This window comes from Mugil cephalus, chromosome 19, assembly GCF_022458985.1.
Source record: "Mugil cephalus isolate CIBA_MC_2020 chromosome 19, CIBA_Mcephalus_1.1, whole genome shotgun sequence".
Taxonomy (NCBI): Eukaryota; Metazoa; Chordata; class Actinopteri; order Mugiliformes; family Mugilidae; genus Mugil; species Mugil cephalus.
The window spans coordinates 7,855,318-7,871,098 of NC_061788.1; the positions used below are offsets into that span (position 1 = coordinate 7,855,318).

General features: G+C 43.6%; 2 protein-coding genes across 13 annotated transcripts in view; one reads left to right on the forward strand and one right to left on the reverse strand.

The window, feature by feature from the left end:
• Positions 1-6,303, reverse strand: part of ptpn13 (protein tyrosine phosphatase non-receptor type 13) — a 38,783-nt gene extending 32,480 nt beyond the window's left edge. For all 6 annotated transcript variants that reach the window (XM_047569880.1, XM_047569879.1, XM_047569878.1 and 3 more), the window contains exons 1-2: positions 5,916-6,303; positions 740-859 (exon numbers count right to left, since the gene is read on the reverse strand). In XM_047569880.1, coding sequence (XP_047425836.1) covers positions 740-854 — 115 coding nt within the window. In that variant the 5' untranslated portion in view covers positions 855-859; positions 5,916-6,303. The remainder of the gene's footprint in view (positions 1-739; positions 860-5,915) is intronic.
• A 3,280-nt stretch (positions 6,304-9,583) lies between these two features.
• Positions 9,584-15,781, forward strand: part of mapk10 (mitogen-activated protein kinase 10) — a 35,836-nt gene continuing 29,638 nt past the window's right edge. For all 7 annotated transcript variants that reach the window (XM_047570495.1, XM_047570496.1, XM_047570498.1 and 4 more), the window contains exon 1: positions 9,584-9,903. Coding sequence is in view for 5 of the 7 variants with exons in the window: in XM_047570498.1 (XP_047426454.1) it covers positions 9,901-9,903 (3 nt within the window). In the remaining 2 variants the exon portion in view is untranslated. The remainder of the gene's footprint in view (positions 9,904-15,781) is intronic.

Below are 15,781 nucleotides of genomic sequence, written 5' to 3' on the forward strand. Positions count from 1 at the left end.
ATCGCTGCAAAGCGCAATGCCACACTCCCAAGTATCCAGCCTTGTATTGTGCCCTTAATCATTTCTGAACTTTATCTCCGAAGCCTTCATCACTATCACTGTATCGGAGATTTTGCACAATTGGCTTGTCGTACATGTAACCTCAGCATGGTATGAATATTTGCAGGCCGCCCCTGATAAGACAGAATATCTTCTGCATGCCAGAACTGTCTCAGCAGAAACCGGTTAAAATCAAGCTGGGTTTATGCAGAAACACTCGCGGCTGGAGGTCGGGCACCGCTCCGTGGAAATTGGCAGCAGTCGGTTTAGTCAGGTGCACGGGGGATTTGCACCGGACAAGGACCCACCCAACCAGAGGGCGCTGTGGTCCCTGTTGACTCACATCCTGTCCAACTGTCCCCGGACGTGCCTGACTCACGGCGTGTTTTCTTAAGTGGCAAAAAAAGCCCCCAATCGTATCTCCTCAAATGCAACAGAGATTTCCAAACATAAATGAGTCACAAAAATGATTAAAAACACAAGAAAAAAAAAAAACTGTGCCAACCACCAATGATGTCAAAGCACTGCGCAATAAGGTGACGACTAAACAGCTGCACTGATTCAATGTTGTTTTACTGACAGCAACTCTTCTAGGGAAGATTTAAACTTAAGAAGAAGCACATCAATTCAAGATGCTAAGTGGACAAATTCACTAGAAATGAATCAATGTAGAATCGGTGTTTGTTCTACTTGTTCCTACCTTTGTGAAAAAGTTCTTGGAGGCTCTCCGCACTCTGGCTGAGCACTGCCCAGACCTCCTCCTCCAGGAGCGGACCTCCTCGGACCTCCAAGGCTTCTGCCAGAGAAACATGCATCTTCCCTGCACAAGTAGATGAAAGGGACAACGTGAGAACTAATTCACATGAAAAGATCATACACAATAAACACAAATTTATACGGAAATAAGTCACAACGATGGCCACATGCTTCCCTGTTGATGATATAATGTGTGATACAAACCTCTGGGGCTTGGTCAAATCAAGCCATATATAAATATATATACTTAGATTTTTGTGGTGAATATCGTGTTGTAATTAAAGCTTTTAACTGAAATAACAATGGTTCATTTCACTTGAGTTGTCCTGAGTGACCTGGTTTTTGATGAAAGGAACCTGAATAGATACATAGATGCAGTTAATTCTGACATTTTGTCCAGTTTCACGTCCGTGGGGGAACCTCCACATTTCTGTCTAATCGCGCTCTACAGCCGAGGAGGCATCGCAAGCACGCGACATGACGCAAACGTGCCCATATGGTGAAACACTCTGCTTTACTTGAGTTACATTTAACATCGTAGCACTTTATTACCCTGGGACTCTGAGAGTTCAAGACAGTAGCTTTGCATTGAAATGGACACTAATCACGAAAATCAAAATGACACTTTTAGGCCCGATCTTAAAGCTGCTTCCAGCGTACGCACAAGTGCCGTTGCGTGCCGATTATGTTATAAAAACTAGAAATGGGTCGAGCTCAAAAGCGGCACAGTTTATATTAACTTGCGGCCGTCGCAGAAATCCACAGCTGGAGTATAATTTACACCAATATCGCACAACACCACATCTACGGCGTTTAACGCAGATTTAGGTTACACAGCGGCCAAAATCCACCGTGCCTAATATGGAAACATTGAATCACTCTTGACTTACAGGATGGCAGACTTGTTTTTAGAGTTTAGCCTTTTTTTTGTCAGCTGTAACTGTCTTCAAATAAGACTAATGGAGTGGAGAGTCTTAGAGCTTAACAGAACACAGAATGAGAAAAGTGACACATCGTTTCTCTTGTCAGCGTCTCTTTCCAGATTCCAGCTTTGTGCGCTGCAGTGACAGTCTAATCGGGCCATGGCATGATACCTATGTGAGCAAAACAGGAAGCTCCAGTTTTACAGACTATTAAGCAAACCAGAAGCTGTAAGCGCATGGGTTACGCACACGTCTAAAGCTAAGAAATGCTACGTATTATGGTCACGTGTGTAGGTGTACAGTGGCATCTCTCCAGTATGAAAAGGAAATATATGTTGTACAGGAAACTACGCAATAAAAACGTTGCACGCACTGTTGTACAACTATGCAAATGTCTACGGCGATGCAAAAGATACAGAAAGAGCAGCGTGTTCATTAAACCCGTGCTCTTTTGAGAAATGCCGCACCTGCCTGTGGTTCTGCATCAAAATCTCTGGCGACCGCAAATATCAGAAGCTAAATTTAGCCGAACTTAATAGCGATCCTTCCAACTGGTGAAGACAGATTTCAGTCTTGAGTCAGGTGAAAAAAGCGGTAGAGCAACCACGGTGCCGTGCCCTGAAAACAGAGGTTACAAAAGGAAGCAATGCACAGTTTTGTTGGGTTTGGCATTATGAGCTGAACGTGCGCATAACGCCGATCCACGCAGTCTTTCGTTCAAACTGGGTCAGCAGCCTCATTAGGGTTAGGTTTTTTTTTTTTATTTCTGATAGCAGCATGCGAAACAACGTCCTTTTCTATGAATCGGGGTTTGGGGAAGACAGTTAATGAGTAAGCGTGTCACAGGCCCGAAATGTTTATGCAGGAATGCAGGTTAACTATTCCAGTCAATGGGAGGCGTGAAGTTTGAGGCGAAGCGGGATACTACACATCTTGCTCATTACCCATGAGAATGGGGAGAGTGGGTGCTGAGAAGACTGATTGTTTTGCAGCCCTTGTTATTTCAACAGAGACCTACAGTGGAATGTTTTTTATCTGCGCTGAGGCTGCTGCGCTGGGCCAGCTCCTCGCTCATTGGACTATGGTCCTGCTCATTATTGAGGGTGCTTAGAAGGCAGTGGGCCAAAACAGCGAGAGCAGGGCAGCCTTCACCACTTCAGCACCTCATTCTTTTTTTTTTCTTATTTTTCCAAACAGTGGGGATGTTTGTTCCCATGTATTTCCATGTATTCCCACACCGCGGCTAGAAGGGACCCCCTAAACAAGGATTAGCCGGCTGCTGTTGCTAAGTGTTTGAAAAGTCTTGGCCACGGTCACAAGGATTTTAAAGAAAATAATCTTGGAAACGTGATAGCCTTCTTTCCTCTGCACTTAGGTGAAGCCTTTCCTTTCCTTTCCTCCCACCTTCCTGTCTGTGTCACAGCTACAACCCATGAAATGGATTTAAAAACAATCCCGAGGAAAACTGTGCTTCAGTTGGGAAAAAAAAATAAATAAATGGATAGAGATAAATTTACTTTCTGATGCCATCTTTCAAAGCTCTTCTCTTCAGAACAAAGAGCTGTCTCTTCCAAGCGTTTCTTTTACACTCTTCGCCGGGATGGCTGCACTTTCAAAGAAATTGGTCTTAAAAAAACACAAGATTCCGCTCCCATTTCCAAACGCACAACTCATAATATAGGATATGAGAAGGAATTTGTTCATATCCTCCAAACATCGGAATCGTGGTCTCAGCTGGCAAACACATTTGGAACAGAAGCCGGTGCGAAGGGGTGCTCCGCGCCAGCATTGAGGTGAAAATCTTTCTGAAGTAATTCGTGCCAGGAAAACTCAACGACAAACTCTGAGTGAACCTCTATTCCCAGAATCATACTGTATAATGCAGCCGACAAGTACATGGTTCAAATTCAAAACAGTGCATTTAGGCTTTGAAGGAGGCCCTTCGTGGATATATCTTCGAGCCAGCACGCCTGATGATGTAAGTCTTAAAATGTATATAGCAGACCAAACCAGTCTATTTGCTACTGAATTGATTCGATAGCGTGCAATCTGCAGCTTATAAAAAATATTTGATAATATTTACCATATTATACCTTCCTGTGAACTTTTACTCTTGTTTTTAAACACCTGTTTTCTTGCTCATGCTTATAGTGAAGAACAGTGTAGTGGGAATGGAGGAGAACACACTGACTCACTAAAGTAAAAGGGGTTACTGTTTTCATTATTCACCACCTTTACACAATATGGGCAGTTAACTGGAACACTTTTCCACATAATTTCTCAAGAATGAGACTCTGGGTTTTTGTTACAGCCATTACAGGCTGATCAGATAAAGAATGGGTACAAACCTGAGAAATGTTTTGGTATTTACAGCTACAGCTCTACTATCCTCGTATGTGATAATGCTGGAAAACTGCTGTTAGTTTCTGCCTTTTAATGATCTAGACCTCAAAGATTGAGCAGTGACTGAAATTCACAGCACACCACAAGATATGACACAGATAGTCAGCTACAGCCCTGCATGACATGCAAGTGCGCTTTTGAAATTCGGTCTCTCAACTGAGCCAGTCCGGACGTTTTGTTTTGCAAACCAGCGAGAGGGAAAGCAATGACTATTTTGTTGATTATCAGCCCAACTCTGGACCAACAGCCCTCACTTCTCATTTTGGTCTCGACCTCATCCGCTCCATTTCTGTTAATCACAGGGTTGCTATGAGTACCGTGACAGTCAGAGCATGTTTTCTTTTTTGCAAAACCTCACAGCCACCCCCACCTCCCTTCCCAACAAAATCCAACTCACTGACAACACTCACTCGACAGTTCATTAGGTACACCAGCGAAAGCGAATGCGTTCTGACGTAGCAGTCCTGCACTTCACCAAGGTAATGGTGTTCGGCATTTGTTTAAAAGCAGCTGCTTATTCGACTGTGTTTTTATTTTGGAGGCTGTGGTTTGTAGCGCTGTTGAACTCTATCCCGTTGATCCCACACATGTTCCTATTATTTCGCCGGTCTCATTGTAGTCAGTGCAGTCACGCTGAATAACACAAATGACAGCGCTCAAGCCACTAACAGCTCCATACAGTTACCATACAGTTGAACAGCAAACTTTATAATTGTATTTCAACTTAAACCGACCATTATGACAGTCATAAAGGGGGTTTAGTGCAGGAGTGTAGTATAAGAATGTATCGTTTTAAGACATAAGACAATTTCGTTGTCACAGTAGCCTGGAATAAGACAAGAATATATACAAAAAACACTATCAATTTCGAAAGAATATACAAAATATACAAAAAAATAACAGCACTTTGAAGAAAAAAGAAATATAAAGATGCTCTTTGTGTGGAATAAAAAGTGCTAGAAATTGGTAATATAATATAAATGTAGACAATGAGGTGATAGTTTATGCAAGATAAGACAGTGCAAAAAAAATAAATAAACAAAAAAAACAGATTATTTGTGCAAAAATTGGTGTTGTACAGTCTGATGGCTGTTGGGATGAAGGACCTGCTATATTTTACCTAATGTTTTGGAAAATGAGTGTATTTTTCCCTGGCTCTGTGCCCACGCTACCTTGAACACAATCACTTTAGATGTTAGTCTTGTTAAGTCCCACATCCTTCACTTCATTAGTCTACATTTTGATCTTTGGCTCCAACTTTACCACTTTTCTATGGAAATGAAGGGGGAGGGGGTACAAGCTGCCTTCTTAGTTACTACCCCCATAAAACCTTCACTCTGTGGTGTAGGAGCCTCCAAAAAAAAAAAAAAAAAAAAGAGGCTTTGTTGAGCTTTTGCATGGTGGCAAATTCTCTGAAAATGATGCTAACGGTGCAGGTGGGTGAACTTGTGAGCGGTCAGCTTGGCTGGATACCTGTTATTTTAGGAGCTGGGTCTCCTCCCTCCCAAACTTAAAATACAGCTAGCGGTGTGGTCAAACCACAGACGGCCCCATGTCAGACACCAGCCGGGGTATTATCGCTGTGACAATAACACAACACAAAGTCGAAAGTAGTAGCTAGTTAAAAGCTAAATATAAACTAGTAGCTAGCTAGCATCCTTGTCAACAGTTTTTTTTTTTCCTTTTTTCTTTCTTTTTTTTTGGAGAGGAGGAGGGGGGGTTGACGCATCCATGGCTAAAGTTGACAAAGCACGAAGATAAAGTTGATTTACATCACTTTTCATTTAAACTTACCGGGCAAGAAGAGCTAGAAAGTCACTTGAGATTGGGATAAGGTTCGTTCTCCGGGGAGGCTATGAGTGCACACACAACCGGACGCCATCCCATCCACAAAGCAACATCTTGGATAGTAGTTGCGGCGAGGCAGGCAGGCAGACAGGCACTAAGGCAACAGGTTTACCTTTCCCATCCAGATAGAAAATCCTCAACAAGGCAGCTGTAGTTTCCCCCCCTAAGGAGCCGCGGTTAAATAATAATAATATTAATTTAAAAAAAGAAAGAAAAAAAAACTTAACTTTTCCTTCGAGGATGGGGAAAAGAAAGTCGCGTTTGGTAGCCACTAAAACACTATTTCGCTCCCTTCCTCCAGCGAAGCCCAGTTACCATTACTGCGGAGGAGCGGAATAACTAACCCCTCCCTAAACCCAGCTAGCGTGGGCTGGCTTGGGAGTAACCAGACACCTTTACTATGGTCGTCCATTGGCTCTCTGCGAAGGGGGACTGTCGTTTAGCCGTCACCATAGCAACGCACACAACCGAGAGTAAAACGCACAACTCGGTTTTAATAAATGTTTTCTAAATGGCAGAAATTATTTTTTTTATTATTATATTAAAAATGTGTTTAATATTAATATAGTCATACGGAGAAGTGGACAAGTTTTGTTACTACAAACGCGAGCTTTTTAAATAAATAAACTTGATAACATAATTATTAGCAATTTAATGTGATGTTTATTTATTTTATTTTTTTTTTTGCCCCCCCACCAAGAACAATTAAAATTAGTCTTTAATTCCCACAACTTCAAAACGATTCAAATCTAGGCAGCCAGGAAGCAATTCACTCCTGAGTACTTCCTTCCTGTGCTTTCACATCAAAGCTGGTGATTATGACCCACCTTGCGCCATCTAGCGCCTTCCAGCCGTCGTTACACGCTGCCCAGAGACAAATGGACTCTTGTGAAAAGGCTGTCTTCTGCCTGCCCTTGCCTGACAGTGTGCCAAAGCGGCATGGATATCATCACCAGTCATGATCTGCACCGATAAGACTCCATTACTTGTCTGCAACACCGTCTTGTGTTTACGTTTCTATCTCCTTTGTAGTGCACTGTCCTTTAAACTGCACCCAACTGCTGCAGGATACATAAAAGGATTATTTTATCTTATGGCGTCTTATGTAATATTAATTCAGCTGCACCAAAAGTTTCAGATCATGTTTTTTTGTTTTTTTTCCAGCTGCACATAGGGGCAAAAAAATCTCACGAATCTTTGAGGAGAAATGTGCTCTGGCCCGACAAAACCAAACCTTAACATGTTGTGGGAGAGCATCAAAGAATATATGAAGATATAAGAGATGAAGAAGAGATACACTGAGCCATGTGTGAGACAGACAGACCTGACAGGATCCGTCTGGGCTAAACTGCATGCGATTTATAAAAGGCAATCCTATTAAGTGCTACCTGTAAACAACTGGCCTATTCAAAAGAGTGCCCTGCCGATAGCAGATCTTGCCTGAATAAAAGAGACTGCAACAGAATGGCTTTTATTTTTAAATTGCCGCATCAATTCCAGTTTATGGTATTCCCAGTGAAATGTGGAGGAGGTTAAGGTGAATCATTTGGTGATTGTAGGCCTTTGTGTGCAAACTCTCCTGACGCTCAAAGGGAAAGCTTGAATATGGACACTTTTTTTTAAAGTGTCTTTAATTTACTGGTTTCAGGTTTTCCTTAGATAAGCTACTGCCTGCTCGGACTCACTAACCTTTAATCTTTGTAGGTTACCTGAGGCAGAGACATCAGGAGACAGACTCTGGATGTCTGCAGTGTAATGAAAGGAGTTTTGAATTTTGGATTCCCTCTTCTATTTCTCTCAGCACTATCCTTAAGACCTCTTCACCAGTGCTGGTCTGAGCCCTAGGGGCTATTTCTCTAAAACCTTGACAGAGTGGATATGCCTGTCATGGTAATCTTGGATATGTGGGGCACCACTGGTTGAAGGCATATGGGTTTTTTTTTTGCCTACCAAGCTCAGCCTTCGGGTCCAGCTGGGGAGCATTAAGAACTTTCCTGGAGCTCTTTTACATCAACTTTGAAATTAGGCCTGTGTCGAGTTAAAATAAAAGCTCCCCACGTCTGTTGGTTAATATTTGAACCCCCACTTGTAACACATGTGTTCCCCCCAAAAAGTTTCAAATTATCTTACCTTAAATGTTCCAATCATTCTAAACCAGGACCATAACAGCATCATTCAAGCAGGCTTCGCACTTGCGACTGATGAATTGTCACACTTAAAGTAAGCTCATTATACCGGTCACGGTGTTTTGCCGGCTTCTCAAGTGGTTTGTTTCAGTGGGGAATAATTTGGCAACGGTTTGGTATGAAACCTCAACCTCTGGCTCTAATTCACTGTCTGGTTTACTTGTGAACCTACTGCATTAGCGCTAATCTCTCCCGAGGTGTTAAATTTTCTCGGTTCTGTTTTGTCTAAGGTCCTTTTCAGTTCATTCCCCCTTTCCACTCGGCGCTTTTGACAAAATTAGCAACTGGTCGGTGACGAAAGGCAGATATTTTGCAAAGCATGCACTCAAAAGAGTAGTCTCTGAATAAATAACTCTGATTTTCTGATATGCAATCTACACTTTTAGCTTTTTGTTCGTGGATGATAAATAAGATTAAATTATTACTAATATTGCATATTCACACTAAATCAGAATCAGCTTTATTGGCCAAGTACGTGCACACGTACAAGGAATTTGACCCCAGTCTCTTTGCTCATTGGTACAAAACAAAGCAGTTTAACAAGCGTTGAAATAGAAGCGTAAAAAATAGAAAACTGTACAACATAAATTAGCTGACTTGCTGGCTAATTGAGCAAACCTACCTCTCAAAACACACAAAAAGAAGAAAAAAACAAGAGGAGGATGGAAAAAAAATAAGATAAGCATGGTAAGTATGAATGTGTGTTACATTAAATGTAGTTAATGCCGCATGCCACTTTGTCCCAGTCCCACCAAACATCAGAAAAGTGTATTGTTCAGTGCATAACAACAGCTAACGTTGTTCGAAGGTCTTTAGACATGGAAGACATAGTGGTTAAATTTGCTCAAGCCAAGGCTTGCAAGCAGCAGGTTTGAAAGGAAAATGCACAACGACTACGGTTTTGTAAGACCAAAGTGTAAAAACTCAAGGGGGAGCCTCTAAGGTGCCTCTTGCCCGTGGCCCCCAGAATATCTTGAAACAGCCCTGCTAACCAGCCCACAGGACCCAAAGGCCAGGACGTCCTCACTGTGGACAGTGCAATTAATAAATCTGTCAGTGCATATGCGCCAGAGGAGGAAAGGGGTGATTTTTATTATGAGTATTATTATGTAATTAAATAAAACCTGTCGCGCGCGTTATAGGCTATAATGATTGAGGAGGGACATGGGGGGAGGGAAGGCTGCATGTTCTCACATGGCGGGACAGTATCAGAGAGATGCTCCCATATACACGCCCCTCCCATCCGGAGAGACAGACTCCATGTGATCCCTCTTTCCCTCTCTCCTCCTCCTCCTCTTCCTCTCTGTGCTCAGGCTCTTTGACGTCAGACGTGCTCCTGTTCGGTTACCATGGCAACATATTTCTCTACTCTCCCCTCCCTCCTCTTCCCTCCCTCCCTCTCCCTCCCTCCCTCTCTCTCTCTCTCTCTCTCTGTGCTCTGGTAGGTCCACAATGGTACAGCCAGCATCTTGCAGCACAATGGTTGCAAGGTGGTGAGCTGGGGGAGAGTGATTCAGCATCAGCAGACCTCGGTTCCGTCCACTTCTGCTTTATTTCTTTTCTCCCATCGCATTTCTTTGTATAGGTAGACATTTATATATATTTTTTTCTAATTTATTTTACTCCCTCTTCGCCATCTTTATGAACGTTTTCACTGAGACTTCAACGCGCAATGGCAACGTTTCCCGTCGGGATGTTTTGAAAAGGACTGACTCCGGACTGGGATCGTCATCAGCTGGCACGGAATGGTAAGGCCGGACCGGGGTTTTGTTGGGATGTGGATGCGATGCTCGGCCCTTCATCTGCCCGGAGGGTGGAGTGATGAATATTGATCGGAAGGGAAGGTTAATGAAGTGCACTGGTGGGAAAGGGGGACAGCGATTTAAAGAAAAAAAAAAAAGAAAAACTCCATATTGCTACACTGGTGGCTGTTGTTTTATAACAACAAGCAGCTCTGAGCTCAGTGCGGGGTTTCATTATGGCGTTAGTCCTGACCTGACAAAATCCTGTCCATCCGCTCTCCATCCTGCGTCCATCCTGACATCCTGCAAAAACCTCACCAATTACCTAACGCACATCAGTATCACCTGATAATAAGCTGAGTGTTTGAGAATTTCGAGTGCTTAATCGTGCGTTTATTGCTGCCATCCACCTTCACTCTTGGCTGTGGGGAAGCACGTTACGCATATTTGATTGGGAGGGCAGAAGTGGTGCAAATGGATGATGGGAGAATGATGCTGTTTCAAAACACAAGCCCCACACAGGGCTGTACTGTAGGCCTACATGCAGGGTTCGTCCCCCCCTTCTCCTCCTCCCCCTCCTCCTCCCCCCCTGCCTGAGAAGAAGTCAGCTGCGTACCTTGTGCATTATGCAGACCATCACTACATATAACCGTCATAAGCGCCACTAGGAAAACAACCGGGATCCGTGTTGATGTACGGATTCATGTCTGTTTTTTAAAAATATTTCCTGAGGCGTGGTTTGGATGCTCGACCTGTAAGTGTCTGTGGTGTATATCAGGGGAAAGTTGAAGAGATTCCTCGAGGCTTTTCCATTAAAACTTGAAACAATCATAATGCAGAGTGGACGGGATGTTATTCAACCCTAGTGCGGGCTGCCTCCTGTGCAGGATGCCCCGGATTAAAAGGGATGAAGCCACAGAGGAAGGTAATTTCTCTGAAGCAGCTTTGTTTTGGGCCGTCCGTACGCATCTACGGCGGATCAATGTGAAGACATCTCATCAGTCTGTAAGCCCACCTGACCTATTACACTGAGTGTGTCGGGTTAGGGAAACCTGAATTTAATCTTTCTGCTTTGGTTCCAGATTTTTCCTTCGTTTCGGTGCGCGCCCGGAGTCACCCGGGGAGCCACGGGCCGGTGTTGTGCTGCAGAGTCAGGGAAGGTTTTTAGAGGTGTCACAACAAACTCTCCGTGCTCAAGACAGAAAAGAGAGATGGGGAGAGAGAGGTTTTTAGCGCTGTGACCTTGGCTGCTGAATAATTCAGGAGCAGGCTCCCATGCCTGTGAAAGTGCTGCAGGGAACAGGCTTAACAATTAAACAAAGCTTTTTTTTTTTTTTTTTAAATGGGTGTTTTTTCTGCAGCAGCATTGGAGAGTGACATCTCTCTTTTAACAGATAAGCAGGTCCCCGTCTTTGTAGTCGACATTGTTGCAATATCAAAAGTCTAAAAATGAGAACGCGCAGCCTCTGCAGGTCTACTCTAACTGATAAATAATGACATTGATTTCTGGGGAGGTAGCTTGTTTTCCCAATGGAAAGGGATCTATGGAAATCAGACCACTTGTAATTTAACCACATTATGGTTTGCAGTCTTTGGAGCATCAGTACGCTAATCCTCTCTTATGTAATTATTTAAGGCGATGTATTACCATGAGATAATGGCAGGATTGTGGGCTTCGTCCATCAGCAAAGTAAGGGATGTCCTGATGATCATTTGCTTTGTGGGAAAATACCAAAAATGGTTTTCCACAGTCCAAGGGGACGCCTATAGGGTTGTGTCCAACAAACAGTCCATATTTAAAATATAATCAGTTTGCACAGCTTTAAAATAATCATTACAGTTAAGTTGGTGCATGATACCTGGTATCAAGGCTTATAGAGAGATAGGTTGAGGAAAAAAACTACTCTTGCTGGGGTTTAATAGTAATTCATCGTGGATATTTTAATTCTATTGAAAGGTTAAAATCATGATGAGAAGGCGATGGATTAATGGGGAACACTAGCACAGTTTGTCATCACTGTGTCTTAACAGTCCATCCAATGTTACCTTGGACGAAAACAGAAAATAGTCCAGCAAAATGCATCAGATAGCTGTTATGGTAACGTTAGATAACAGCCGCTTGCGCACGCCTTTCATATCATGCGCTCTTACTTTGTTATATCTCTAAAACAAATTCCAGCCCTTGCTGCGGGACGCTTTATTCCCCCCGGGTTGCACTGCTGCTCGCCACGACGGGCAAAACGGAGAAATAAGCCCGCAGAGTGAGATGCACAGTTACATAATTGGATTTGATCGGACAAATATGCAGCTTTTATTTGCCCCCGCTGATAGCTGAGAGCGCGGCTTTGAGCTGTGTTAGAGTTGGTCCCAATCTCCTCTCAACAGCCCGATCTGGAAAGAGAATTAAGAGTCACATAAGGTCAGGCGCTGGAGCAACTCGGGGGGGTCGTCGAATCCAGACAAATGACAACGTTTGTAACGGCGACGCACGTGTGAGTGGCTCGTGTAAGATCAGATTTTGCAGCAGTGCTGCTTATTTAAAGTATTATCTGTAACCATGGCATCAGTTTCTGTGATCAAACCTTGGACTGCCATCATCTCACGCAGACCATTCAGGAAGTTGTTTCACGTCTCTCTCTGCTGAATGTGTTCTGGGTTTTCTAAGAAAAGCTTTAAATCACCCAAAAGTGCTGCCAGAGCCGCACATGCCGTTACCTTGCAGCTAATCACAAAACTGCAGCGCAAGCAGGTTTTCGGCCGGCATATTTTTTTGTTTACTCGAAGTGGATCAAGCGGCGTACGGTGGGGCGACAAATGAGAGCGGAGACGGGGGGGACGAGCACATTTCAGAAACAGATCAATAGAAGTCGGCGAACGCCAGGATTCTCACGGCCCCCGCGCTGTAGATGAGCTCTGGAGTCGGCGCTGTCTTGTTTTCCTGGCTGGGCCTGCGGTTTGAAGTGCTTCCCTTTCCCCTCCCCTCCCCTGAGCCCAAATGGGAGGCTGTGCGTTTGTGCGTTTGGCTCAGGCTGCACAGTGGAGGCAAGGCAACGCTACATACTGCGGGAGAGGCTGAGGCTGCTGAACCGAGCACTCACAATGGAGCTCGGAGGGAGGGGGAGGGGAGACGATGGCAGCAGCAGAAAACGGCAACAGCGAGGCTGGGAGCCCGAAACGGTGGGAGCGAGGGAGGGACAAAAGAGTGGCGGGGAAGGGAAAGCGCAGGCAGTCATCAGCGCTGAGGCTGGAGGGGAAGAATGAAGACACGGGTTGGTGTAGGAAACGTGAAGGTGTGCATTGTGCGACATTCAGATAGTGTGCGGCTTTCAGGGTTCTGACTCGGAGAGAAAGAACGGATGCGAGAGCGGCAGACAATGATGGCACATTAACGGCACATCGTCACCTCTTTTCATAGTAAATGAACCAGACATAAAACACTCGGTTTGCAGCCTATATGACTACGCTAAACAATCATCACAGTGGGGAGAACCTCAACACTTTCTTTTATTATGTGGCAGCGTAGTGAATGAGGTTGCAGACTGGATTGGAAACATATATACACCAATCAGGCATAACATTATGACCACCAGACTATTATTGTGTAGGTCTCCCTTGTGCCTTCAGAACAGTTGTGGCTCATCAGAGAATGGGCATGGGTCTTCTTGAGGGTGTCCTGTGGTGTCTGGCGAAGGGATGTTGTTGGTGGGAGCCTTTGGGTCCTTTGGGCCTTCTGTGGATCATCCCACAGATACTTGATCAGTTTGGGATCTAGTGAATTTGGAGGTCAGGTCAACATAAGTGGTTTTAATGTTGTGGCTGATCGGTGTATGCAGTGGTGTTTGATGCCAGGTCAAAAACAGAAATGCAAACTAAAAGCAGTGGCGATGCTAACATGCCACTTTATTGTCTCAAACCACACCTGCTGTTATCCTGTCGCCACAAATATTTAAAGACACGATACAGTTTTTCTCTGCGGTCCATGTGAGACATTACCTTTTTTTTTTTTTTATATTTGACACAACATTTTACCACAAATGTTGTCATGAAGACATTTTGCTGTCAAACACACCGTGCTGCCAAGACAGGCTCCATCCTCGGGTGCACTCTTCTCGCATCTTGTAATTAAATATACTCGCGACATGCTGGAAATATCTCATGTCATGTCCTTTAATAAAAGTCTGTGGGCTCTTAAAGTTAAGAAAAGGTCAAGTGAACTTGTTCACACACACACACGCCCAAAGCTACCGACTTTGCTGCAAACATTTAGCACCAGATGTCATAAACAATTTGGTTAATTACATTTTGTGTATTTTTTGATCCATCGACACAGTGTTGCTGCTGATTCTCCACGTGACTCACGTTTTGCAAACCTGGCTGAGTTAAATATTTAATATGGCTGATTTGCATTTCGCTGTACAGTCTTTTGCTTCCATTTTAGACACGCATTAACAAAACCTGGAAACTGACTTAAAAGTAAACTTTGCTAATGATTAGCGCAGGCGCCGCTCCAAGTTTGACACAGATGGCCGCAAAATAATGTCCCGACATCTCACTTGATATATCACCCCAGAAAATATTTGCGTAATGAGTTTATGGTCTCAGTCGGTAGCTCCAAGTTTTCTCTAATGCAGCACGATGTTCATTTAATGAATTGTGGTCTCATTTAGAGTGAACCAGATGCTAGGCTGTGGCTAGCATCGCATATCTGTTACACACTGTCCCCTTGTTCCTCTTTAGCTCTTTCATCTAGTCCAAACATGGTCGCATCTCGCCCCAAAAATCAAGATCCACAAACCACTAGTCACTAGGGTTAACTCTGCTTATATTATACCGTCTACGGTTACACAATTAGAGTATTATCACTCATCACTGTTTTGTGTAATTCTATGAAATATCATATTTGATAGGAAACTGGCTGTCACCCTTGTGCAATGACACGCTCCGTTTCACGTCCAAAAAAATATTCTATATGTAGCCTATAACGTTCATTCATCCACACACTGTATGTGTGACAGTGAGCCAGCCGACACACTTTATTTTTATCACAGCAATCACTCGAAATGTCACAGCAGGAAAAACCATAAGTATGACAAATAACACGACCGCATCCAATTTCTTTCACCGGTTTCATGCTGGCTCAGTGGTGCTACGTCTTATTACGTTACGTAAACGGAGTAGAGTAATCAGTGTTGATATTAATTACAGCTAGTTTATTTTTAAGTTAGAGTCTGTCAAATATTTATATCAGGATCCTGAATGCAGCCATTGTTAAATGTCAAAAAGCCCAAATAAATGTGTGTTGATTGCCATTTTCTTTCTGGCTTTCTTCAGCCTTTTGGCCTCTTTGCTAAATGCTGCGTTCACAGAATATTGTTCAGACGGTGATTACAAGCAGATGAGTGGGAGAAACCGTTCGCGTCATCCTCTGAGCCTTAATGGGCCCTTAGTCACAGCAGATATTTTCGCCTGTCACAGTAAGAAAAGGGCGAAACAAACTCGCGAACCGTGAAACGACAGCGAACCGGCGTGGCGCGTCAGGACCGCGGAGCTGGCTAATGTGAAGGGGCCACTGCTGTTATTTAATGTTATGCATTATCCCCTGTTAACGTCTTGCTGCAACAAGTCAAAATACCTGCCTTTAAAAGCGAGAGACATCACTTTAATTTATCTAAAAATGATCTTTAGACAGTTCATATGTGGTTTGACTCATTTCTGAACCGCAAGTAATAAATTAAAGCAGCACGTTTGGGTTTTTCACCTGAATAGACCACGAGGCTGGTGGGAGTGATCATCTTGGAATCAAATGTGAAGGAAAAAAAATCTTTTTTTCAACAAACAGATTAGAAGATTCCCATAAAGGTGCTTGAGAAACCAAAGGTGAGTT